The sequence below is a fragment of the Phalacrocorax aristotelis genome, chromosome 8 (assembly GCF_949628215.1).
Source record: "Phalacrocorax aristotelis chromosome 8, bGulAri2.1, whole genome shotgun sequence".
Lineage (NCBI taxonomy): Eukaryota > Metazoa > Chordata > Aves > Suliformes > Phalacrocoracidae > Phalacrocorax > Phalacrocorax aristotelis.
Genome location: NC_134283.1, coordinates 25,235,333 through 25,262,871, shown reverse-complemented (window position 1 = coordinate 25,262,871; position 27,539 = coordinate 25,235,333). Strand labels below are relative to the sequence as shown.

The window sequence follows — 27,539 nt, the reverse complement described above, 5'->3', positions numbered from 1 at the left end:
TGTGAGGGGTACCTCATGCATCATTCCGGATTGGCATCTGAAGTACAGCCCACAAGCGATACATAGTAGCAGACTATCCCTAAAAGCAAATTCCTCTGGCTTTCCCACAAAATGTAAAACCATATGTATTAGCACATCACATCCTAGATGTACTGCCCTTTAAAGCACACTACATATTTGTGAAGTAAACAAATAGTTTTTTTCCTCCATATACACATTTCTTTAACAGAAAATCCTAACACAAAAGCAGTGGAAAGTCAACTATTTTGGTTGAATTTACATTTAACCTGAAATGACTGCTCCGATGGATGCTGTTAGAATCCATCTTCTATTAAAATTCAGGGTAAAAAAAGCCACAAACAACCAATAACTAAAGCGCTGTTGGAAGACCTAACCTCTTCACTCAGTACGCTGCATTTCCCGCTTCTATGTATAATTGCAAATTGACTGATCATCAGTTTACTGTGATCATATCAGCCCAGAATGAAACAATTGCAAGTGACTTGTCCTTGGGACAAATTTCGCACAATGTCATTTCAGTGTCCCAACCCACTCGTTTTTCAGCAAAAGATTTAAGTAGCTGCAGGGCAGGCTACCCTTTCCTCAGTGAGGGAAGTAGGTCAGACCAAACTCCTAGAATGTTCTACCTAAGGAAAAGATATCTTGACCCACTATGTTCCCTGAGACTGCTCATATATGACACTGGAATCGTGCACAACTTCCAACTTACACTCCATTGTGATTTTCTGTTATTCAAAGTCAGCAAAATCATAATAAAATATGCAAAAACCAAGCCTTAGCAAGATGACAAATTCTGAGTGGCAGGCATTAGTTTTTGATATAAAAAAGTAAAAAAATTATTTTTTAAAGTCCAGAAGAAATAACTACATTTTAACTTGTAATATGATTCTTAAAGGATCCAATTAGAAGTTTTTACAAATTTTGATACTGAATTACAATTGTCCGTATTCTGAAGAAATTAGGATCTTAACATAAACCTGCCTGGCAAGCAAGAGGTGCTCATCTGAAGTAATGAAAAAAGACAGCTTGGCCTTCTGACAATGAAGTACAACAATCCAAAAGAGAGGCCATCAAGCAGTCTCTGGACTTCAGCTACTCTGCCAAAAAACTCAGGGTTTAAAATAAATGCATTAAAGCATTATTCTAGTATTAGAGAAGAAAGCAACCTACGCATTTTTTCTGTTTGTTTTGGAAGTAACCGATATAATAAAAGCACTGGAAGTGAAATCCTTAAATATAGCTGGTGAGAGCTGAAGGGCAAACACCCTCAGCTTGTACTGCTTCCAACTATGCTTCCTCTGGCTGTTTCTATGCATTTGATTTGATCAATTGATTTAACTTTGCTAGGGAACTGTTCTTGGCTCCAGTTTTGTCATGAGCAGCAAATGCATACTCTCTTCTCCATAAGGCTATTTATAGTGTGACAATGCACATCTGCATATCATGTACCCTTTTGTAAGTTCACCAGATAGGAGTCAATTTAAAATTACTGGGCTTCAAAGGGTGCACAATCGCTGGGAATTTTAACAGATAAGGAATATATTTTTTCAGCTTCAGATACCAATTCTATTTCTAAGTCACCCATTAGTAGTCATCTGCTTCCCCCTGCAGTTTTGTGAAGCTATTGCTGTGTCATGCATTCAACAATTTGAATTTCAATTTAAGGCTGTAGTCACTCAAAAAAATCTTTTTCCAAATCTCGCTAGAGTTGTCACTTGAACACTGTGCCAAATCTGCCCTCTACCCTCAAAAGGCAGAGTAATAAGCATTGCCAGACTCTGGCCAATCTCTGCTCACTGTAACTGGGTGGCAAAAACCCATTAGTCTTCCTACTGCCAAATCACCACCTACTCCTGAAATTGTGAGCAGCACTCCCAGAGACAATAGGTCACATCCATTCTTGACAGTGTCAGTTACCGTGCCAGACTAACTGTGACTATTCCTGAGTGACAATACATGCCATTCAGCCGCTCCTGTTCCAGAGGCCAGAGCCTCAGGCAGGGAAGAGGAGTTGTCCACTTAATCCATCACCACAGTAAATCGAAAAGGTCTCAATTTGACAGCATCAGCATCTTCCAGAGAAATGCAAAAATGAGTAAAGAGTAAAATCAGAAAGCAGCACTGGAAGATAGATGAAGGTGTACTTTTTCACTCTATTGAATTGCCATCCAGCAAAAGACTTTAAGTTTAAAAATGTAACTCAAAGACCTACAAATCACACAGGGAGATTATAACTCCAGATTTTATCCAGGTTGTTCTCACCAGCACTTGGAATTAATTACTCTAGCAGATACAAAATACTTTTCAAACATCCTTCTCCAAGCTTTGATTAACTCAGAAAATAAAACAGGATGTTTTGTTCTATTTTGCAAGCCATAAGACAAGGCAGTTTTAGTCTAGCAATCCATCTTGTTCTCCAAGTTGACCAAAACAATAGCGTATTCAGTATTGGTGCTGTACGGTACACAGGATTCAGGCTATTAAAGTAGGTCATTTGACTAAGGGGGATCACCGTTTATTATATTTCACAAGATTGCACTGTACCACCTTCAAAACTCTACTGTCTTGCAAGTTTTATTGCCATACAAAGTAATTTTGAACACTGATGAGAACTATTAACAAAAGATATATTCCTTATTGGTATTTGTCAGTAAGAAGTTGTACTGCTGTGCAGTCAGTTGGATTGTCTCATGTACTAATAATCTGGGTTTTTTTTTGTCCAAGCACATAATTCTTTTTCGAAAAAGTTCAAGACCATCTGCAAGTGATCAACACCTGAGGACTGCTCCAAAACATTACTTGCTTTGTTGTACCCTATCTTCCAATTTGTACCTTAGCTTTTATCCTGTAAATACTATAGGAAGAGCAGCAACTTTAGCAAGGTTATTATACTATATCAGACAGACGGAACCAGGAAAACACCAAATGCTAAAATTAATGATCACACCTGAGAAGCCATCTCAGAAAAATCCCAGATGTGTTCTACAGCCCCTGGAAAAGCAAATTCTATACAGAAACTGTAATTTATGAAAGAACAATGGGATCAACCTGAAGCATGGGGAAGGAGGGGTGAGGGGGGGAGCAGCTTAAAGGAAATATCTTCATTAAGACAATGTTTTCTAACACATCCTAGAACTTCTGGAGAAAACAGGGAACAAAAAATTTAAAAATTAAGAAAAAAAGAAGCTGTACTGTTTAGCCCAGAAATGAAAAAATCTCACTATGACTCAAAAATACTATTTCTCAATGATCAGTTTCACTTAATTCTTACAGAGTTGCTAACAAAACACTAATCAAGAATCTCCTCCACCAGAGCTGTGGTCCCTGTCTTGCCGACACATTTCCTATTGTTAAAATAGGAAATATTGTTAAAATAGAAGTTGAGCATGATCACAGCCAGCTGTTGCACATGCAACAGCCCAAAGAAGGGAAATGCTTTTGAGGAATATTAAATATTTATTCTGGGTCCTTACAGCAGCTAGAAGGGAGTGTTCTATATCCAAAATAAGGGCTTACTAGGCCAGGTGCTTAAGTCCTTGCCAGACAAGGCCCATAGAACAAGACAACATCTGTCATGATGGAAGAGCATGAGGGATTCAGAATCTTGCTGCTGGATAAACTCGTAATTAATGGGTGTCCCTCCAGAAGAGGACTGGGTCAGACCGAAACAATTACCGTGTAACAGCTGTTGGGTGTCTTCTGATTAATTCTGCAGACTAGACCAACGTCAAAGCCATCACTGTCAGTGACAACTAACCAGAAAAATCTGTTTGTAATGCATCAAAAGCAATTTACTGCTTAGTGCCTCTGCTGAGGCAGCAATCAGCATGCTTTTGAAACAACAAACATCTTATAAAGTGAATTTTGTTTTAGGCTGCGTAATTCTTGAAAAGTTCAGAGATGCAAGTCCAGGCTATATGCTACAGCTGTTTTAAGAATACTTCTTGCAGGTTTGTGTCTTAATATACTGTCAAGTTCTTATTTTAATTCATTGTGCAGAGATGACTTCTTACGGTATCAGTACTGGAAGTAATTCCTGTTGCTTAAAATTAGAAATCTCACTGTTTGGGGCTCTGGAAATATACCCGAGACAAAATACACAACCACTTGCTTCTTCACTTTGATCTCTGCAGCAGCTTCTGTGGGGGTGAGAATGTCTGCTCAGACCTGCTACCATGAAAGCTGGCACATAGGATACGCGTAAATACACAGAGCAAGGTCTAGAGTCTGTCTCTGCATTTCCAGAATAAATCAGAGATTCTCTTTTCTACAGCCTAGTTATTGGAGAACATCACTCAAAAAAAAAAAAAAAAGCTGCTAAAACATAACAATGGGCTTAGTTTAAAAGAAAACCCCAGAACTATTAAGGTGTAGCTCCATAAATTTTATTTGAGCAGGGCTAACATCCGTCTCTCCTTATGACTTGAGTACAGAGTTTACAGTTGGTGCCACAATCACAGTTCATGGGAAGTTTTTCTTATTTAGGCAAGTAGTCTAATTGAAGAAAATCCATCTACCCCTGTACGTCATCACAAGGCTGCCATTTGATGTCTACTTTTACCAGCACTGCCCTTGATCTAAAAATACAGCATTATTTTTCGTCTGAAATCTTCCCCCTAATTGGTTCACTGCACATTCACACACAGAGGTGTGCCAGCACAATGAAGGAGGCAGCAGGGGGCTGAGAATAACTGATCAAGGACTGCCGAAGTAGCAAACACAGCACTTGCTGCTGAGTGTCTGGGCACAACCTACGCAGCCAAATAAACACGTTCTGAATATTTCTGCCTCATTTTCTCCAGCAGCAAAAAAAAATCATCATGTTGCCCTTCTTAAAAATGACCTTCTGAGTAACTGGAAGGAGGTTTAAAGTGTTTGGAAAACTCTGAATAAATGGATGTACAGCAGCTGTTTTCAGACTATTTTTTTTTTTCTCTTAAAGCTGCATCACATAATAGATTCTTTTCATAATCAAAGTATATAGAACATTTAACTTTAAAAATTAAAATAAAGTTTGTAGCCATCAGTTCCAAATGCTTAGAGGAAAGTTGCAGTAGCAATTCAGAAGTGACCCATGCCCATGGTTTTACTACACAGAGAATGTAAGGTGATGCAGGGTAAGATCATGCAAATAAGCTACTTCAAGAGTTATAACAACTGCTGTAAGCCTCTAATTCATCTCTAGTTTCTGGATTTCTCAAGCTTTGCTTATAAGAGATGCCAACATTATTTTGTTAGAGAAAAAAATAGCTATATTTTAACAACTATTCTATAATCCACTCAGAAAGCTCTCTATGGAACATAAACAAAGCTCACGATACAGGTATTGCCCATCTAATATTTACGACAGTACTAAGAGATACAATCCCACTGTTCCATGAGGTATAATCATAAACCAAGCTGAAAGGCATAATTACCCAATACCACTGGAAATAAACCAACACAAAGATAACTGCAGCTGCCTCCATACTTTCTCTAAGGAAATCTTTCCAGCTTTAAACAGTGATTATTTTGTACTCCATTGTACCTTTTAGTGGAGTTCCACAAAGCTGAATGCAAATAGTCAACATTCATGATTCTTTTGCTCACTTTTCAGAAGGCACAAATGGATGCACAAAATTCAATTATTACCTAACATTACAACAGAAGCAAGAGCAGCGCAAAAACTAAGACACCCAATTTCCAGACCTGCTGCTCTTTCCAGAGTTTAATTCTACGACATAATTTTCCCCCAGCTTTTAGCACTTCATCTATGAAACTCTCAAGCTGCCTTCAAGTTATAGGCTGCTGCAGAAGCCTCATCATGACTCATGATGACAATGTTCCTTGGTGCACAAGCAATAAAAACAAGTAGAAAAAAGGAACTGTTTTGTCTAAGCTGGGAAAGACACAAGGGCACCATGAAAATGTTTTTTCTGTGTAGCAAGTAGGTCAAGGGAAGTGATTATTGCCCTCTGTTCAGCACCTGAGAGAATGCATTTGGAAAGTGCCCAGTTTCAGCATCCCCTCCGTACCAAAAAAACCCAAAACTCAAACCAGACATCGACTCCCCAGAGGGAGTCCAGCAGAGGGCCCCCAAGACACTCAGAACCCTGAAGACCATGTCCTAAGCAAACAGAGTTTGTTCAGCCTTAGAGAAAGGTGGCTCAGGGGAGACCTCATTACCAGAGAAAATGTAGATAGACTCTTCCTGAAGGTATGCAGAAGAGCCAGCAGTCACAGGTGCAAAGGAGATTCTAATTAAACATGAGGAAAAAACTTTCCACCATGAGGGTAACTAAACACTCTAACGGGGCCCAGAGAGGCTGTGCGATCTCCATGCTCCAAGACTTTTTGTGGCTCTGGGCAGGCTGATCTGTTCTATGTAACTTTGAGCAGGGCTTTGGACTAGATGACCTCTCCAGAGGCCCTTTTGGGACAAAGGATGCACCAAATAACCTCTTGAGACTCCCCCTCACCCACATTATTCCTTATTAGATCTCAAAGTATTACAACTGGTAAGCATTGTTATGCCATTTTACAAATGTCAAAACTGAGAGACACAGAGAGAGAGATGAAGTGATTTCCACAAGGTGAAGCAGCAAACAAATGTTACCTTTAGTCTCATTCCTACTTCAAGGAGATTATGTTCCATGTTCCTTGAGGTAGAAAGGCAATAATGAGATGAGCAGGGAAGTGGAACATCTACCTTAACATGACATCTGTAGTAAAGATGAAAAACTACCTTTTTGGCTTCACTGATATATTTTGGTCAGAAATCCCACCCTACCAGCAAGGGAACTATTTGAGCCACAACTTGATTAAATTTCTCTATACTGGTTTGTAACTACCAATAAGGATGTTTGGTTGCCTCTGGCACCTTAGCTCTGCATGTTTCTGCCCCTCATCCTCCATTTACAGCAGCTGGCATTAAGACCATGGCACAGGCAAGTTACTGCCAAGTCCCTCCCTTCTTCCAATATTTTTGGGAAATGTATAGCCAGCATTTATTTACTTGAACAACACAGACAGGGCTAGCCAACAGTTAAGAAAGCATGGCCCAGCTTTACCAGATCAGCTGAATTAGAAAAGATCAGCCTGCCTGTGTAAAAGAGAAATAAGCCCCTATCAAGTCACTGAAACATTAATAATATTTTAAGTACTTTTAAAAAAAATAAATTTGATCCTTCATCTCTTCTTTTTCATCAAGTGCCTCACTTTAGAGTACTTATCTACTACAGTAGTAATTTTTTCTACTGCTCCTGTTGATTTGGGAGTTTCCAGAATAAAAGCTATACAGCTATGCAATACACTATCTTCCCTTATGAAGAAATGCTTTCCCACGATGCTGCCTACTTTCTCTTGTCAGCTGCCATTCCTTACTCTGCTCTCTCCCTTTCTCTCTGTAATCAGTTACTCAATGTTACCCATGATCCAAATTAAGCAGCTAGCCTTTCAGTAAGGACTCTATTTCTTTTATTAAAATAACATCCAATTCATGCCTATAGGACTACAAAATAAAGTTTGCTGAAGTCTTCCCTTCACATCTGTCCCCCAACTGCCAAAGAATACCATAGAACTTTTCATCACAATTTTCAGTACAAGTAAGTATTCGTTTGGATAATTTAATCAGATTTTAAAAGGCTGGATCAGTTCTTTGAAACATGATCTGTTTAAGAGGCTGAGCTATATAACTTTTCAAAAATAGAGTGTTCAAATCAACAACAACAAAAAATTACAAGAGTTGTGCATTGGGACACATAGTTTAATATCTTTACTTCCCCATAAGCTACTAAGTAAAGTTGAAAAAAATTGGGGGGATCCAGAAATCACTAGAAAGCCTTCCACCATTTGCTATGAGAATATAATTACCAGTAGAAATCACTGTATGACTTAAATGAACAGAGTCTAATCCTGAAAGTGATCTAACAAGTTTTCTCAAAATTAGAAAAAAACAAAGTTCTATCTTTTTTTTTTAACTACTTGATGACAACAATATGCCAGAACCCTGAAAACTAACTGCTGTCACATGACACCGAGTATCAAAAAAACCTGGTTCACACAGATTTACAAGGGAGTAAACACTGTTACAGACGCTGTTGGACTTCCCCGAAGACCTTTTTGTTACTCCCTCCAATATTATCCAGTTTGTTACTCAAACATTTTGTCCAATGTAACCACACTGAAAGTAAACAAAACCACACATCTAATCTATAGGGATACTTTCAAATGTAATCCCAATTAGTCGTATTACATAAGCTAGCCTTTCAGACATGAAATGTGCCCCGAGTTTTGGAAAAGCACCTTGCAGCTAATCAGGTGGAAACAATGAATCCATACAACTAAATAACAAGAAAAAGGGAGATTTTTGTTTCTTATAATCTGAGCCACAGTAATTTTACACAGTGGTGAAGGCACACAAAAATCTGCAATGGAATGTGATCATCAAGGAAAGCTAACAAAAATATTTGTTACCTAAAAGGAGAAATTAAGAATAGTAAAACGAGACACATTAAGAGAGTTTTAAATACCCATTATCATGACAGCCACAGACCATTCAGAAACTCGGCACTGAAAATGTATCTTTTTACATTCAACATTGGATTACCTGTTTTTCTTCCTCTGGCATATCTTTTTCTAGTTCTAGTAAATATTCTTCATCCAGTTCTGTCTGCCTCCTTGAGCTATTCTCATAATTCTGTAAATTCCCTTCATCATCCAGCACAGGCTCTTTTGCCTCAAAGGAGTCATGACAGTCATGGAAACACTCATCTGCTGTTGTGGGATCTTTGGCTGAAGATGGTGCACGTCCACTCTCAGTGGTTTTGGGATTCTGTGCATCTTTGGGGCCAGTCTCCAAAGACTTCTGATCAGAGAGCTTTAAGTGACCAAGTAATTCTTCAGGTGGACTTGCTTCTTTAAACTCTTCCATGTTGGACTCCTTGGAGGGGTTAGTTTTTTAGAAATGAGAAGGAAACAACCCTCGATAAGTATGATATAAATGCCTTGTCAGCAAACGAATCTCTAGAGTACTTAAAAGTACTCCTGGCATCACCTGAGGGAAACTATTACACCTCACGGGGATGGGGGAAAAGCAGAGAAAGCAACTCAAACATGCTGCTTCTACAGGCTACCCCGGGACGTGGGCCCAGCGCACTGTTCCCATAAACGAGTCAGCCCACAAGCTCCCGCTCCCACGGCCTGCGGGGCACGGCACCAAGCGGCTGCAACATGCCCTGCGCAGCGGGACTGGAGCCACGTACACTCGTGTGCCCGCAGGCCCGGGCACCCCTCGCCCACTCCGGCCCCTGCCGGCCGGCTAGCCCGCCGCCCCCCGGGCCCCGCTCGCACCGCGCTCCCCCTGAGCCCCGTCACCCCCGGCCCGGGCCGGGCCCAGCCAGGCCCCAGGCGGCCGTTCTCGGCTCTGACAGCGCAGCCCTATCCCGCCCCCGAGATAAGGGGCCGGACGCCCCAAAACAACACCACCGCCGCCGCCACCGTCGTCTCCCCACCAGCCCAGAGCGGCCCCGCCGGCCGCTGCCCCTCACCCCGCAGCCGCTTCCTGCCGCCCACAGCCAATTGGGGGAGGCCGCGCGCGGGCCGACGGGAGTTGCAGTCTCGCGAGGGCGCGGGGCGGGGCGGGGTGCTGGGGAGGGAGAGCGGGAGGTGCTTTGGCCTCTGTCCCCGCGAGGGTGCCCTCACGTGTGCGTGGGCCACTTGCACAGCCCTTCCGCACGCCTGGAAGCGGGTCTCTTGTGGCTATTTGGGCTCAGTGCAAGGTCAGACGTTGCCCCTGTGGTAGCTTTGGGGCAGGCTCGTGTTACCTGGGCGGGGTAGCTCCGAGGGTGCTGGGAGGCTGGGGCTGCTGCCCCAGGCGCTGCTCGAGCGACCAGGTGCAAGGAGAGCGAAGGGAAGGCCCTGGGGCAGTGGAGCCCTGCTCCAGTTCTCCCCATGCGCCCTAGGGGCGCAGCTCTGGCTCGCCAGGAAGCAGTTTAGGGGTGGGGGGGGGGTCTGTGGTAAGTGCAGCACAGGGCACAGCTAGGGATGGTGCAGGTGGACAGTGGGAGAAGTGCTGTCTTGGGCAAGCACCACCTGGCTTGAAAAGATTAATCAGGATGAAAATGTGATCAGCTGAGGGAAAAACCTGATTAGATACCAGAGGAAAGTCTTGGTAGGTGGGCAAAAGGAGGAGTTGTGTCAGCATTGTTGGTTCAGGTTCTGTTGCCTGCACTACTTTAGCCTACTGGTTTGTTTATTTAGCAAGTAACTGTTTATGGTGTGTGATAGCTGTGTCACTTCTAAGCTGCCATGAGTGGGCTGTCTCCAGTATGGAGACAGTTTTGGTTTTTCTATTTTAGTGACACGTGAAAAGTGAGTTCTATTTAATTAAACACTGGAATAAAACTCCCTTTCTTCTTGTTTTGTATGCACTCCTTGTGTACCCCACAAATGTTGATCCCCAAATTTTGATACAGACCTGAATTTTTAGAAGTTTTGAAGTCAAACGCATATGAAGAAATGCCTTTTTTAATGGGAAATCACTGCACCAAGTCCTGAGGCAGTTAAGGTCTATTCTTACGAGGTTTTTCCTTGCTCTAAAGAGTGTTTCAGTAAGCAAGTCCTGCTGAAAGATAAAGTTAAAAATGTTCCTCTAAATGAGTCTTCAATGCTCTAATTTAAGAAACCCCTTTCCAATACCAAAACCCAACAACAACCAAAAAGCCCCTGCACTATATATGCTGCTCCAGATTTGGGTCAGGTGAAATCTGTTCTGGTCAGCAGGATGTGTCAAGTATTATCCTTGGAGAACGCGGGCTGTTAGAAACAGAAGGTAATCGATCTTTTATTGAAAGGGTGATTCTCCCCCTTCTTCCCTCTCATCCTGTGGGGAAACGTGCCGACTGTTAAGGCTGTATCAGCTCTTTTGGAGTTACCAGCCACCATTTGAAAACACCAAGACAGTATTATATCAGGCAGAACTCTGTGGGCTGAAGTGTATCTATTCCACATGAAGGTGTGGAGGAGGCGTGTCCTTAGAAATATTTTGAGATGCATCCTGGCTTCTGAAGTACTTCTAACTGACATCACCAGGCTTTGATTCAAGCCTGAAGAGCCTGCGGGATGTCTGGCGTTTTAAAGTTGGGGTAGAAATTGAAGATTTGGATGTCAGATTCATTTTTGGTCTTAATTTGTTTGATCACTGCTTCTAAATGAACATTTCTGATGGTGGAGTCTGTTGTTGCCAGAGACGAATGTGGGTATTGAGGAGAGATTGGAACACCTTCAGTAAGTTGGCAAGAGCATGGCTAGTTACAGTGAAAGCAGACAGGAGCTCTATGACTGGTTCTTCTTCCTCTCTCTCTCTCTGGATAAAAAAAGTAGATTCAGCATTCTGCAGCATCCCAGCTGCAATGATTTAGCCCTCAAAAATGTGCCTTTCTGCTGTTCTGCTAGCACTGTGTAATTTATTCTGACTTACAGAAAATATTTCTGAACCTTCATGTTGTCATGTCATTTGAAAAGGGAGAAGGAAATTACAGCTGTGGTACAAAATCAATCCATGCAGTTTTGAATTTGCTGAAATGCTATTTAAATCTCCTCTGGCTCTGCAAAGAACACAGGGGTTTGGATAAGTTACGGTGTTTCATCCCCAGGAGGAATTGAACTGGCAAGAATAATACTGGACATCAGGGGTCAGCAACCCATCCAGGGTGGTGTGCTAGCCTTTATTTTCCAAAACTTTTCCAAAAGTGAGTTTATTTGCCAGCAAAAACTCTACAGGAATTAGATCTGCTCAGAAGTTTTGAGCTGCTGCTCGTCAGTGGCAAGATACTACCTTGCCTCCACGTGAGGCAAGGGTGTCTAGCTCTCACACAGCTCCAAACTTAGTGGGAGCCAGGACTAGGAATGTTTGCTTTTCAGTAATGCCATGGTTCCCAATTCTCGTCCCTGGCCAGCCCTGTTGAACACCATCCAAAATCCATCTGCTGCCTTTGGCTCCTATCCTATGGGGTTACTATTCCAAAATGAATAACACTTTTTACTTATCATCACTTTTTTAAATGGAGTTGATGAAACATACCATCTTATTGACTTCATAGGAGAAAGTGTGAGAAAAATTAGCAAATTTTACCATGTAAGTTTTCTGCCTGTGCCTTCTCTGATCTGGAGAAACTCTGGGGCTCCCTGACTTTATAACTGGAGTCTATTCAGCATTTTGTTTCTCCTAACACAACATAGGGGAAAAGATGCAAATTCCCAGAACCCCAGTTCCCTGCTCTCATTTAAGGGTGATTATGCCCTTATGAATCTTTACCTTAGATCTAGCAAGAAGGGCAAGCTTTCCCATGGTCCCACTTTATTGAAGATGAGGATGTCCCCAGGTGTCCTTTTTAGCAGAGTGACCTTTAAGCCTCATGGCTACTCTTTAGGATTGTTGGTTCCCCCTGAGCAAGCTGCAGTTCAGTGAAAGTCTCTGAATCTCTCTCCTGTGGAAGAGCTCCTCAGTGCCACTACAAAGTAAAATCCAAAAGGCTTCACTGTAGTCAGGGAACAGACACCCTCCAGGAGAACCAGAGGCTCTGCCCACCCTCAGGGGATCAGCCCTCCAGCTGGCAAATGCAGAGGCAGAGACTTTCCAACCCCTCATGAGGTGTCAGCACAACACGTATGACTTCTGTCTTTCAGTTTCCTAAGCACTGACTTACTGTTTGTATGGCTCACTTTCTCTTCTTTACGCTGTAACTTTCATTATAGCAGTTCATGGGTTATTTTATGTTTGGAAAATACAAGAGCAAGTTGTCTTGTAGTATTTTCAAACATATGCATCTTCATAAGAAACACCCTGGAGGTTATAGGGCCACGGCCAGTTTTTACCACTAAATCTTACTTGTTCAAACACAGAACGTGTTATTGCTTTACTCAGTCTTTTAGAACCTCGAAGTCATTGCTGTAAATGGAAGTGTAGGAACAGCTGAATATTGTATATATACAAAAAATGAAAACCCGGTATTGTGGGATATCTGGAAAGCCAAGGACATGTAGTGAACAATCCAGACTCAGACTATGTGGACTTGATCTGCCTGTAAAGAAGAAGGCCTCAAGGATGTCGCAGAGGTCAACTGCAGTTTTAGAGGCATGAAGCAAGCAGGAAAAGGGGAAGTAACCACTGACTAGCGGAACTAAAAGTAGGGTATGGGCAGATCAATCTGTACATGTGGATTAAGGGTATAAACGAATCAGAATATAGCTAACAGCGTGTGGCCAAACACAGCTAACCAATTAACAATAGACTTGTGCGTGATAAGGTGATTAAAGAGCTATATTAACCGTGATGTGTCTGCAATACATTGACATCTGCTTGATCATATTGATCGTGTGCTGTGTCTGTGACTTCCGCGTCGACAAGTGGCACCCGAACAGGGACCCTCAGATCGGAGTTGGATTTTCTGACGGAACCGAAGACGGAGGGTGCGGAACCCGGCCGTAGGTGAGTGCTGCCCCAGCACTCGGGAAGACACTAGCGCAAGAAATTAGGTCTTGCCCTGATCAGGCAGGCGGCCGGGGAGGAAATGGGGCCCACCATGAAAAAAGAAGAGTCAGCGGTGGTTAAGCTCCTCCAACATATCCTCTCAATGAGAGGGCTGAGTTATGACTCGTCTACCCTGAAGGCTTTGCTGTTTTGGGCAAAGGGAAAGGACTTGTTCCCCACAGTTGGAGCCGCCTTTGATGTTCAACATGGGAAAAAATAGGGGCAGAGCTGTGGGAAGAAATAAGTAAAGGATCCAAGGAGGCGAGCAAATTCTCCACAGTGTGGAGATTGATTAATGAAACATTGAAAGGCATGAGGAGTGAACGGCAAGCCGCGGTGTCTGCATTTGCGGCTTTGGCTCCAGTTGGCGGGTCTGCCTCTGCAACCAGCATGCTGTTCTCAGGTCCAACGATCCCTGCCGCAACCCTGGCTCGTGCTGCGGTGGTGGTCCGAATCCCAGCGGGAACTGCAGCCACAGTCCCCACCGCCACGCATGTACCGGCACCAGAGAAAAAAGCTGCAGAAGATTTTCTACCACCACCAGATGCACCACAGTCGGACAGCCCTCAGATTTATGATGATGCCGATCCACCATCCTGACCCTCTTCACCGGCGTCGACCACTTCACTTTACCCTCCCTTGCCACCTTCTTCTCCACCATCACTTTGCGAAGAGGAGGAGGAGAGAACAAATGGTTTGGGGGATGCACAATTGCAGGAATTGGTAAAAAGGCTGGAAACTTTAGAGGCTCGCCTAGGGGCACTGCTGGAAAAGTCACCAGCCTCTCTGTCTGTGCCATGCCCCGGACCATCGGGGTCTAACCCATTCGTCCCAAATGAAACACCGGGTAGGACCAGTGCTCTTGCACCAATGCCAGCGCCGCCAGCGTCGGCGGTATTTTGGCAAGGGTTGCTAGCAGGGGGGGCCGGGGACCCATCCATGCAATGGAAAGGGGTGATTCAAGATGCCATGATAGAAGGGCAGTTTTTGCCAATGGCATTTCCAGTTGTAGTAGATAATAATGGGAGAGGGGTGTGGGAAGCGTTGGATTGGAATATATTGAAGAAGGCCAAAAGTGCTGTTACTCAATATGGGTTAAAATCACCATATACTCAGTCCGTGTTACAACACATTTTTTCTTCACAGTTATTAACTCCTTATGACTCTAGGATGATTGTCTGGATGCTGCTGCCACCCTCGCAGCAGCTACAATTTTTCCAGCATTGGCAGACTGCCTGCGATAAGGCAGCTTCGACACCTCGACAGCAGGGTGATCCTCTGTTTGGTGTACAGGCTCAGATGCTAATGGGAGCAGGGCCTTTTATGCGACCTGATTGGCAGGCACAATTTGCTACCAAGGTGTTGCAATTGAGCCAAGAGTTAGCGTATAAAGCTCTTACTAACGTGCATGATGAGAATACCAGACCTGCCTTTACCGCGGTAAAGCGGGGGCCCACAGAGTTGTATGGGAAGTTTATCGATCACTTGCATGCTGCAATTATGGCTCACCCAGATATGGACAAGAGCATGAAAGTAAAATTCCTAGATATGCTCGCTTTTTATAATACTAATGAAAAGACTAAAAGAACACTTAGTGTGTTGCCGAGGGGATCCAACACAGGACAGTTGTTGGAGGCCACTAAGCAAATGTTAGAACAAGAAAAAGCTACAGTTATGGCCGCAACTGTGGGTGCGGCAGTTAAGCCATTGGTCTCAAAAAAGCAGGGAGGAAAACAGGACAAGAAGTGCTTTAATTGCGGAAAGCTAGGTCATTTCAAGAAAGAATGTAGGAGTCCAGTTAGCACTGAGGGGCGAGGAAACAAGTGGTGTACAAATTGCAAGAAAGGCAACCATGACACTCAGGAATGTCAGAGATCGGGAAACAAGGCACCGAGCGCGCCGCACCCGCGTGTGACGACACAAGTGCAGAGTGCTTGGACCGCTGCGCCACTGCCACATCGGCAGCGCCGGAGTGGACCTGGCAACAGCAGTAGACGTGACCTTAACAACATCAGAGGTTCAGTTAATTGATTCAGACCAACAAGGACCGTTAGGGCATGGGCTAAGTGCATTGCTTATAGGCCGTTCCTCAATGTCTCAAAAAGGTATATTTATAGTACCAGGGCTCATTGATGCAGATTGCCGTGGAACCATAAAAATTATGGTATACACCCTAATGCCACCGCTCACCATACCAGCACAATCAAAGATAGCTCAATTAATACCATTTTGCACATGTGTTCTTAAGGCACAATTGGTCGTGCATGGCCATGGAGGTTTTGGGTCCACCGGTGTGCTAAATGTGTTATTAGCGATCGATATCGCCAGGGGAAAACCAGAAGAAAAGGTGACAATTACGCACCAAAACGGGCAATCCTTGGTGCTGTTGATGCTAATTGACACAGGGGCAGATGTAACCATCATCCCCACAACAAAGTGGCCCTATAACTGGCCATTGGCACCAGCAGCTACCAGTGTGGTGGGGGTTGGAGGTGCACAGTGATCAGTAAATCTCCAGCGTCATTTAGCTTTGAAGATGGTACGACAGTTACCACAAGGCCGTATGTAATGCACCTGCCTATAGCTCTCGTAGGTTGAGACATATTGTCCCAAATGGGAGCCCAGCTTGTAACCCAGCATTTTTAGGAGTGGCCATGGTTAAGCAGCCCATTTTAAAACTCACCTGGACCACGACGACACCAGTGTGGGTAGACCAGTGGCCGATAAAGCAGGAGAGGCTGCAAATTTTACAGGACTTAGTAAACGAACAATTAGAAGCCGGTCATATCGTGCCTTCTACAAGCCCTTGGAACGCTCCCGTTTTTACCATTCCAAAAAAATCCGGAAGATGGCGACTACTGCACGATTTACGAGCAGTGAACGCTGTTATGCAGGACATGGGGGCACTACAGCCAAGATTACCTTCCCCTGTAATGATCCCTGAGAACTGGGATTTGCTTATCATTGATGTAAAAGATTGTTTCTTTACTATTCCCTTGCATCCGGAAGATGCAGAAAAATTTGCATTTACGGTACCGGCAATTAACAAACAAGAGCCGGTGAAAAGGTATCAATGGGTGGTGTTACCTCAGGGCATGAAGTACTCACCTACATTGTATCAAAATTTTGTGGCATGGGCTCTACAGCCATTCTGAAAGCAACATCCATCCTTACTAATTTTTCACTATATGGATGACATATTGATTGCTGGTGAGAAGATAGATTCGGAAGGAACATTACAAAAGTTAGTGAAAACCTGAGAGCCCAAAGGGCTTAAAATAGCCCTGGAAAAGGTGCAGCGCCGAGGTCCATGGCAGTATTTGGGCTGGACAATTACCAGAAGTACAGTCCGACCACAGAAAATCGAACTTAAAACAGACATTAAGACCCTCTCAGATGTTCAAAAGTTGATGTGAGATATTCAGTTGGTAAGATATGTTAGTGGAATCACTAATGATGATTTAGTCCCTTTAATGCCCCTATTAGGAACCACGACCAAAGCCTACAAACGACGAAGCCTATCACTGGAACAGAAACAGGCGTTAGAACAGATTGTGGAAAAAATTCTAACAGCTACTGTACAGAGAAAAATTACTACTTTGCCTTTGCAGTTTTTGATTGTTAATTCGTCGCCCAAACAAAAACATTTAGTAGGACTCATAATGCAATTAGATGAACAGCACATCAATATTTTGGAATGGGTATTCTTTTCTTATCAACCCAAAAATACAGTTTGTACACGGGCTGAGCTGTTAGCTAACATAATTGTTAAAGGCAGAAGAAGGATTTTGGAGTTATCAGGACAAGAGCCTGCAACGATGTTTATACCTATAGCACAGAGCTATTTGGATTGGCTCTTAGCGACCTCAGAGACAATCCAACTCGCTCTTGCCAAGTATCCAGGTACGGTTACTAATAATTATCCATCAGCCAAAATTTTATCACTATTGCAAAACCAGGAATTTGAGGAAATCCCTCGCAGGTCAGAAGTACCAGTGGAAGGACTCACAGTATTCACCAATGCTAAAGAGAATCAAAACGAGCTGCTATTGCTTGGCACAGCAACAACCAGTGGCATCATCAGCTTCTTACGGGCCACGCCACAGACTCTTTGCAGACACTCGAACTGAGAGCAGTGTTGTGGGTTTTTCAACGCTGGCCTGACGACCCTTTAAATGTACTCTCAGACTCACTCTATGTGGTGGGAACAGTACAGCGCTTGGAACGCGCTATGATCAGAACTCTAAAAAATAACACCTTGTATATGTTATTGATGCAGCTTTTGTTTTTGTTGAATCAACGCAGAAAACCCTATTTTGTGACAGACATTCGCAGCCATCAGTTTGATCAAGGCTTGTCTGTCGGAAACAACGTAGCAGACAAACTAGTTGCTACTGCTTGGAAAAATCACAATGTCAACCTGTTTGAGCAGGCCCGTTTGTCTCATGAATTTTTACATCAATCTGCAAAGGTGTTAGCAAAACAGTTTAACTTAAAGCTGTCAGATGCGCGAGGCATCATGCAACCGTGTCCTGCTTGCCAAAACCTGGGATTTGGTCTAGGTCTTGGGGTAAATCCTCAGGGCTTAGGAGCCTTGCAATTATGGCAAATGGACGTCACTCATATTACAGAATTTGGACGTCAAAAGTATGTGCATGTCAGCATGGATACTTATTCACATGCGTTGTGGGCCACTGCTCAAACAGGAGAATCAGCCAAACACGTTGTGATGCATATGCATGTGGCCATTGCTGCTTTAGGAACTCCTCAGGAAATAAAAACGGATAATGTCCCTGCATATATTTCACAAACATTCAAACTCTTTTGCCAATTGTGGGGCATTCGCAGAGTAACTGGCATACCCCCCCCCCCCCACAGGACAGGCCATTGTGGAACGTGCGCATGCTACCTTGAAATCGCTGTTGCAAAAAACAAAAGGGGGGAGAACTGACTCCTTCTGAACGTCTTGCAAAAGCGATTTACGTTCTAAACTATTTGAGGCTCACAGGAGACCGCGACTCTCCTCCAATTGTAGTTCACCATCTGTCATTGCAATCTGGACTACAAAAAGCTGACTCGGTAAAAGTACAGTATTGAGATTTAAAAACTGGGGAATGGAAGGGTCCCGCAGAAGTAAAAATGACCGGTCAAGGTTATGTTTGTATTTTGACAGATGAAGGTCCACGGCGGGTGCCTAGCCGTTGGGTGAAACCATGGAGAGAAGATCCGGGACATCAACGGTCGTTGCCTTGATGCATTTCCTCCTATCACTCCTCTCCATTGTTGATCTCGGCCACTTGTGGATTTCGGTGCAACCACGTCAAAATGTCTGGGTGACGCTTGCAAATAATATGGGACAGAGTTTGTTGTGTCTAGCTGCGGCAAATGCGGGCAACCCATTTACGACATGCCTGGTAGGGATTCCGATAGGTGATCGGGAGTGGGAGCGCCTTGCCAGAGTCTTCCTGTCCCAGGTTTAGTAAATGATTCAAAGACAGCAGTTGATAATTGGATGGCCGGATCCCATACTTACCAATAGCTCCATTAGAATCGCAAGAGATAGATATATTAGGAAGTGTTACAGCACATGCTTGTTTGTATTTTAATTATACCGGGAAAAATCGAACCACAATAATACAGTCACTATCTCCAATGTTACAGGTATTTAACAATGATTCCTTATGGTGTAATTACATGACAAGAAACTTATCACGTTCCAGCAACGCCCCCCTGCAGTTACCCGCAGGGACCTTTTTACTCTGTGGTGATAGGGCTTGGCCTGCCATCCCATCACACGCGGTTGGGGGCCCTTGCATATTGGGTCATCTTACCTTATTGACCCCAAACACTTCAATGATTCTGAATATTACAAAACAGTACAAGAGGTTGAGAAGAAGCACCGACAAATATTCGGAAGGATGTAATTCGGATTTAGATTTCTGGCAAGCAGATAAGACAGTCATAGCTGCATTTTTAGCCCCAGGCATAGCTGCAGCACAGAGCCTTGCCACGCTTAACAAACTAGGGTGCTGGCTAGTGAAACAGAACAATGCCACAACGCTAGCGCTGAGTGGGCTTTTAACTGAAGTAGATTCGGTACGGCATGCGACTTTACAAAATCGTGCAGCCCTAGATTTCTTGTTATTAGCCCAAGGTCATGGGTGTGAGGAGTTAGAAGGTATGTGTTGTATGAACCTTACAGATAACTCCAATTCAATTTACCAGCAACTAGATTGACTTAAGAAGCTAACCAATGAGTTAAAAAACTAGCTCTCTAGGTCTTGATTCATGGTTGACTGGGTTAGGTATCTCAGGATGGGTAAGAGATTTAATTACCCACGGGCTTGTGTTATTATTAGGATTATTATTAACTGTGCTACTATTAGGATGTGTCTTTAAGTGTTTCATGAAAGCAGTAGAGCGCATGATGACTGGAGTCTGGATTGCTCAAAAACAAAAAGGGGGATTTGTGGGATATCTGGAAAGCCAAGGACATGTAGTGAACAATCCAGACTCAGACTATGTGGACTTGATCTGCCTGTAAACAAGGCTTCAAGGATGTCGCAGAGGTCAACTGCAGTTTTAGAGGCATGAAGCAAGCAGGAAAAGGGGAAGTAACCACTGACTAGCGGAACTAAAAGTAGGATATGGGCAGATCAATCTGTACATGTGGATTAAGGGTATAAACGAATCAGAATATAGCTAACAGCGTGTGGCCAAACACAGCTAACCAATTAACAATAGACTTGTGCGTGATAAGGTGGTTAAAGAGCTATATTAACTGTGATGTGTCTGCAATACATTGACATCTGCTTGATCATATTGATCGTGTGCTGTGTCTGTGACTTCCGCGTCAACACGGTATCATTTGTTTAATCCTCTTGGTGATAAGGGATTTTTCAGAGCCCTGATATTTGTTTAAGTGGACACCTGTTGAAAAAATCAAGACCATATAATCCTGAATAAGTAGATATGTTTGGATAAGAGTTCAGTGATAGAAGCCTTGGCTTGTATCATTGAGATTTACTCTGTGTTTTGAATGGGCTTACCTCTCTGGGTAAGCACGCAGCAGAATCCAGGGTCACCGAGTACCTCAAGTGGAGCACTTTAATACTACAGCACTTTTATTGAGCCACGCATAAGTTGAAGAGGTAAAGTCAGAGAAAGAATCTCTATCTCAGGACTTTCCTCCAACAAGAACTTCTTTACCCTTGCAATTTTTTTCCTGTTTCTTCCCGAACCCACAGCATGATGATGGTGGTATTATCTGTCATGATCAACAGGCTCAAGTACAAGGGCATGTGCCAAAATAAAAGCTGGGGGAAGCAAAGAATGTTGTGTAGGCTCTAGCTTTTTCAGCCGTGCTGAGAGAAACATAGAGAGGACCAATGTGAAAGAAGATTTATATTCTTTTGTTCTCATATGGAAGTTTCCTACTACATTGTATACAGATAGCTTTTTCTTACCACTTTTGAGATAAACTTAGACTTTGCCTACCTTTTATAACTGTTAATACTCCCCTGATGAACATTTCATGTATATATATGGCAGGAATATGTGGATTTTCCCATATAACTTTGAGATGATCCTAAACTTGTTTAGCCTCACAGGCTATTCTGGTTTCATACAATATTAAAGTGTTAAGGTATTTCAAATCTGAGCCTGAAGGGAGGTTTAAATTTTGCCAGCAGACGGAACCAAAACCCTGGGTTCAAACAGCCAGAGACTATCAGGATATGCATTTGAATTTCACAGTCTTTAGACATTCTTAAATACTAATATTTGCAGCAGAAGATTCACAAGGTAGAGCCAATGTGAGGCCCACAAACCAAGCAATGTGTATGCATGCTTGTTTTTCACAGAACATCTAAGCTTTGCAGGAGGAGCACAGCAGGACTAGAGCAAATTGGGGTTATGAATTCTGCATATGAAAAGGATCTTGCCTCTCTAACCTGTTTCGGGCTTGCTCTGTTGCCCACCTGAGTGCAGCTCCCCTCAATTACATGTTGCACTGGGATCCCTAGGCTGGACCCTCTATTTTTACCCAGTCATGAAAGCAGGAGTCTTTGTTGTTGGGTGAAAATGGCTGATTTACACTCAAGCTTAGAAAATATCTGTTGCTGGTAACTCCTGATGTATTTTAAAAGTATGCATTCCTTGAGAAAAAATCAGGCTCATGCTGCTTAAGACAGGACTAACGTAAATGAACAGGCATAGAACAAGCATTTGTGGGTGTTGAGGTGCTTCAAGCTACGCTGGGTGCAGTACTTGTACCACACCAACTGTTGCACTCACAGTTAGGGTGCAGACAGGCGGACTGGCATGCGCTGCAGCTGAGTGCAATTTGTACTGCTGCTAAAACTTGGCATTCTGGAAAATAGCTTCTCTTTTTTTTTATTATTGTTATGGTAAACTCAGGTGTTTTGCACAAGAGGTGAATGCTTTTAGAAATGAAGACTGAATTAAAGAGTTTCTCCTAAAAGAATACATGTTATATCTGGAAGCTTTCAGTCAAAGGAAGTGGTGCTTTTCACAGCTTTCTGTTTTTTTATAGGTTCCAGTCCCGAGTTGCCTGAACGGCATTCTCTCTTTTTTAAGATAAGATAGAACAAAACTTCAAGACGCGTGAATTTCTATGGAAACCAAATTGCCACTTTATGTACTTTAAGGAGAGGATTTTTAAAGGCATCTGCAGGATTTAGGTAGTTGACTTCTTCCTCTGTAAGCTTGCCAATCAGCTTTACTTCATGAATTTTACTGTAAAAAAGAAAGTTTTGACAAAACAAACTGAGCTTTGGGAACTCATCACTCCTGGAAGAGACTTAATTGAAACTGAAGATTGGTTATCTAAGTTCTTTTGCTGCCTTAGGAAAAAGTCCTCCTGATTTACTATTACAGAGGCTGAATTTGTAGCATGTAAAATCCAGGGAACTCTTAGCTGGATTAAAGTATCTGTGAATCTCATCCGGAATAGAAATCCAATAGATGGCGATGTTGTATTTTCAAAGCTGGGCCCCCATTCCTTTCCTTTTAAAACTCATCCAGTTCTTACTGAAGTCGGGGCTGAACCTCCCCTGTCCTACAACAGTGCAAGACTGGACTCTAAGCTAGCTGGAAAAAGAGAAATTAACTGTTCCATCCAGCCAGAATTACTTCAGGCTCCAGAGCATATGCTAAATTTACTTTTTGGGACAGCTTTTTTTGATCTTCACAGTGAAGAAACCAAAGATCAACAAATCAAACAAATTAAAAATAATTACCATTTTCCAGAGGTCATATAAAGTTCAGGTTCTTTGCTAGAATTAAACATTTGCACACGAGTCTCAGTGGAATCAAATTATTTTGCTTCCCAAAGAACATTTTAAAGGAAATTGTGAAATAGGCAATTAAAGACTTTTTAATCGCAGCTATAAATTAAAGTTTTACTACATCTGCTTTTTAGGTTGACTTATTAAAGAAATTGTGAAGGATTCTTATTAATTTTGACCATCCATTCCCTTTTTCTCCATGTCTTGGCTGGAGTCCTATAAAGATTATAGGAGTTACGAGATAGGGAGTGTGTTCTTCATTAGTCAAGCTAATATATTTTGACATAAGAAATTTCCACTAATACCAGCATATTTCCTTTCCCTGTCACCTTCCACTTACCTGAGTGCCCCTATCCCAGTATTTTTTCAAGTCTTCCATTGTTTTCATCAGTTTGACTCAAGTTCACAGTATATAAAATAAGGGTCTAACCTTTTAATTAAGACTATTCTTTGCCTAAATCACTGTTGTCATATTTTGTAAATGAATTTGTCTCGTTTGAGCTCAAAACTATACCAGTTCACATCATTAGGGTGTCTAAAGCAGGTTATGCCATAGTGAAGTCACTAATTCATCTGGCGGGATCATGTGCCCCACCAGTGACTTTCATTTGCGGCATGCTGCTTCTCACGGTGTTTTCAGACTCACACCCTCAATGATGCCAATGGAAAAGCAAAGTCACCAAGACACACTTGTAATCTCTGTGGAGTTCACTGGTCACAGGAATAAATAAAAAATGCAACTTTAGCATTATGCCAGTGCTTGAGTAAAATCAGCAATAAGCGTATCATTGTCAATGACTAAAAAGCAGAAAAATTTGTTTCAGATTACCCTTCTTAGATCTGTGTACTCAAATTTGAATGTGCTATTCCTAAAATTATGGACGTTCTAGGAAAAAAAGTCAAAGCATAGATCACAACTGAGTATAAATTGGACCTAATGTTATGCTTTTACAGCCTGTCCTATCGGGCAAATGGGAGCATGTGGCTTAGCTGCTTCTGGGCTACAAGTGTGCTGACGAGCTAGTCAGCTGGTACAGGCTCAGTAGCCAGCAGGCTTTGAAATTGGTCAAGGGACAGACTTATAAAGGTCTTCTCCTGAGAGGAGGCGCTAATTTGGGTCCCTTCCCTCTATTCATCCAGAAAATTTTATAACACAGAATTGATTATCTTTCTTAATTCAACTTCTTGTTCAGTTTGGTAGAAATCAGTTCAAAGGCTAATAAGAGGATAGGGAAGGAACCTGATGGATGGACAGACAGAATAATTCTGTGAGCCTCATTTCTTTATATTACCCAGGTAAAGATTCATGCAAGTTAATGAGCAATATGTTATTTGCAAACTTTTCTATACATTCATATATTCACCTACACTTAATGGTGAAAGCAGCTTTGCATAATATATTGGAATAAGGTCTCTGTTCCTGACTCCAGAATTTTCTATTAATAGGCTAAACCACATCTATTTTTACATCTGGATTTCATTCTCTCTTTCCCAGAAAATGTTACACACTGTCCAATATATATGAACTTTGTTGATGCCTTTCAAACGTCATGCTTGTTCTCAGCCGGCTGGCACAAATATCTCTACACAGGCAGGAGAATGGAGTAAAAATTTCCTTATGCTTTACCACAGAAGGCATGGTTAATGATGCTTTGATTACTATGGGTTCAGAGAGAAATTTCTCTTCCATTTCATAGACAAACCAATAATTACACATCCCAAGAGAATAATGAGGGAGTTTAGAGCTGTTTGCCTGTGTAAGTATACAAACCTAAAATAGTAAGTAATGGAGAGAGAGTGCTTAAGAAGATATATAATTTCTGTCTGTTTATAATGTCAGCTGAGCAGATGGCTCCAGTGAGCCGCTTATATGTAAAATACCTGTTCCCCTTTCTTCTGTGAGCCTTTGGAGGTTTTCTTTTATACTTAACATACTTGCAGAATGCTCTACATAGGTCTGCTAGAAAGTGTTAAACTCTTGTAAAACCAGTATATGGAAAAATAGTTGATAAAATAAAAAATATGCCTGCATAAATAAGGGTTATCTAGTGTGATAATGAAGACAACAAGTTACTGTTGTCTATGGATTGTGTGCAATGCATGGAAAGAGTTGAGTGTTTGACAATGGGGTCTAACACAGACTACCTGGGAGAACCTAAGCTGAAGGCTGCCTGCTGGCATGTACTAGGGCATTGCTGGGAGGATAGAAGGCATCCTGAAACCCTGCCTTGTCCAAGGACCTTGCTGTATGCTGCAGGAAGGTATCTCCAAATACTTGGGATCCACAGCCTCAATATATCTGCTGCGAGTAGGCAATTTCAACTGTTCTTTGGAAGGTAGAGTAAAGCTCACTCTTTTCAAAAAAACAGAAGAGGCCCAGCAGTTACAGATGGCAATTGGCAAAGCAGTCATTCTGTAAGAGGGACTCGTGGGTTCAATTCTCTCTTTACTCAGGGAATTGCCTTAAACCCTGGAGAAAAAAAATTTACTGGATGTTCCCTGTAGAAGCCATGCAACTATATAGCTGGGACCGCAAGATGCCTTGTGCAAGGGGGAGGGAATGTCACGCACAGTGCTGTGCATGGCCATCTGAAAGGAAGGAGTACTGTTCTCGCTCCTTGCGCTGTCTCTGCCGATTATTATACAGCCTGGAGGTGAAACATAGAAACAGTTGTTAAGGCAGAGGCTGGAATTTTCCTAAGTTAGTGCCCTGACCAGTGGGTTACTGCTTCAGGTGTTTTTACTGATCTTGGGAATCATGACTTACCTTTTGCACAAATAACATGCTTCACAAGGAAGGTAACCAGGACCCCTTCCCATCCCAGAAAGTCATAGTGGGTGGAAACGTCTTCTGGTTCCATTAAAGTGACTTAAACTAGCATGATGTGTCTTCATATTATGAAGTATTTCCTTTTGGCCCCTTCAGGATGAAAGTGGTGTTTCTTTGTCTGATACATCATCCCTGCGATGCCATGTTCTGCGCTGCGAAGTGTGTGAGCTATAGAATTGCCAGCAAGGTTTGGAAAAAAGGTAAGCATACCTGTTGTTGAATGTATCAAACCAGGATCCAGTTTATTCTTGTGGGAATGAGCTGGTTAGTCTGTGGCCACTAACAGGAATAAGCATTTGTTAGTACACCAATACTTTCATACCATAGCTGCTGTGGATTACCATCTGCTGTGTGGTGCAATTTTATGCTCATTTGTATCAGGTAAAAGTCAAGCACAGAGAGCAGAGAGAGCAGAGAGAATGTCTATTGAATAGAAAGTTGCTATTTTTATGTTTTCCAAACTAGAACTGCAGTTTATGATATTAATGTCCCCTCTTCTCTCCCTGTCATATTTGGAAAGATAATAGGAAACTGCATTTCCAACGAGTAAAGAATGTTTCTAGAGTCTCAGTCTCATTCAGCTGGATTGATTTTACCATAACTCTTTTCAAAAATATGAAGTACTTGTGATAGCTGAGTGCATTGAAGCCTAATGGGTTTAATTTATGTGCAGCTGGGCTGTAACAATACTCTGTGAGCCATTACAGCTGTGCTTCTCAACTGAATAGCTTTGTACGAGCCCCTGGTTAGCGATTAAGCTCCACACAGTAGCTTAACCTGGAGAAGTTTGCAGTGTTTTATGAACACCTTCTGTGCTAAATGGCAGCAACTCCTCTTTGGAGGCAAATCTATTTGCCCACAAAGTGGGTGCATCAGAAGGTCTGTTAATATGCACCAAAAATAAGCATGACGGAGTATAGTTGCATCTGGTAGGCCACTGCTGTGTGCCAGTCGCCATTGCACTAGATTATGGGTATTCTGCTTGCCAAATTAAGTTTGGCTGTACTAAAAAAATGGGCTAATATGGGCTTGTCCCACAAGGTTTGATGATGATGCCCTGACCCAAATAGTTTTTCCTTTAAAGGAAAACATTGCAACAAATGAAGGACTTACAAAGGGAAGAGGGTGATTTGTGTGGCCTCATTTGGGCTGGCTTTGCCTGGTGGAGGTTGCAGAAGATTCCAGTAATAAAAATGAAGACATTTAGAATAGATTTGTCCCGGAGAAGTCAAGTAGCCTTGCAAGGGTTTCATATTTTAAGGTGGCATATCAGACTTTCTCCTCTGTAATCTTTGCGGTCCCTCCTTCAGATCCATGTATTTTCTTTTTCATTTTCACAATCAGTTTTATTGCCCGGACCTTTATTGAAGCTGTAGCTGGAGATGAAGTAGGTGTCATTGGCAGCTTATGAGCAGATACGACATGACTCTTTTGAGGTCTTAAGTAGTTCAGCATATTTGAATGGACAGGACACCACTGATACAGTGTGGCTTAGTATAGGAACAGGCTGTACGGGACCCTACAAAAATGGGAGTTCATGAGATGGAAAGTAAAAAGCTTAGAAGAAGAGCAGTTGTTTATTTGTTTCTGGGAAGTCCTGCAATATCATGCGTGGCTATGGAGAGCCTGGCAGGGCAAGATATGTGCATGACCTGGGAAAAAACTTGGAGAAGAGAAATGTATCTTGCAGAAGTATTAGGAATCCTTCCCTCTTATATTTGTTACAGTTACAAGTTGTAGGCTCTCCAGTCTTAAAATTTAATTGGGTAGTGATTAAGAAAGAGACACAGTTTGTAAAAATGGTTATCTGAAGTAAAAATCAAGTGTTGCCTGAATTTGTTCTCACTTCTTTCTATTATTCCTGGTTGCT

The 27,539-nt window shown here is 42.5% G+C and overlaps 1 protein-coding gene and 1 long non-coding RNA gene across 5 annotated transcripts in view; one reads left to right on the top strand and one right to left on the bottom strand.

Annotated features, from left to right (window-relative positions):
* TTC1 (tetratricopeptide repeat domain 1) overlaps window positions 1–9,619 on the bottom strand; it is a 32,090-nt gene extending 22,471 nt beyond the window's left edge. The window contains exons 1-2 of one of the 4 annotated variants that reach the window (XM_075102075.1): window positions 9,549–9,619; window positions 8,609–8,941 (exon numbers count right to left, since the gene is read on the bottom strand). In XM_075102075.1, the coding sequence (XP_074958176.1) occupies window positions 8,609–8,932 (324 nt within the window). In that variant the 5' untranslated portion in view covers window positions 8,933–8,941; window positions 9,549–9,619. Of the gene's footprint in view, window positions 1–8,608; window positions 8,942–9,351 lie in introns of all 4 variants that reach the window. The other 3 variants (XM_075102074.1, XM_075102076.1, XM_075102077.1) reach the window with 3 other exon arrangements.
* A 52-nt stretch (window positions 9,620–9,671) lies between these two features.
* The window catches only part of LOC142061258 (uncharacterized), a 34,382-nt gene continuing 16,514 nt past the window's right edge, over window positions 9,672–27,539 (top strand). The window contains exons 1-2 of the long non-coding RNA XR_012662084.1: window positions 9,672–9,779; window positions 25,766–25,869. This is a non-coding gene — a long non-coding RNA (uncharacterized LOC142061258). The remainder of the gene's footprint in view (window positions 9,780–25,765; window positions 25,870–27,539) is intronic.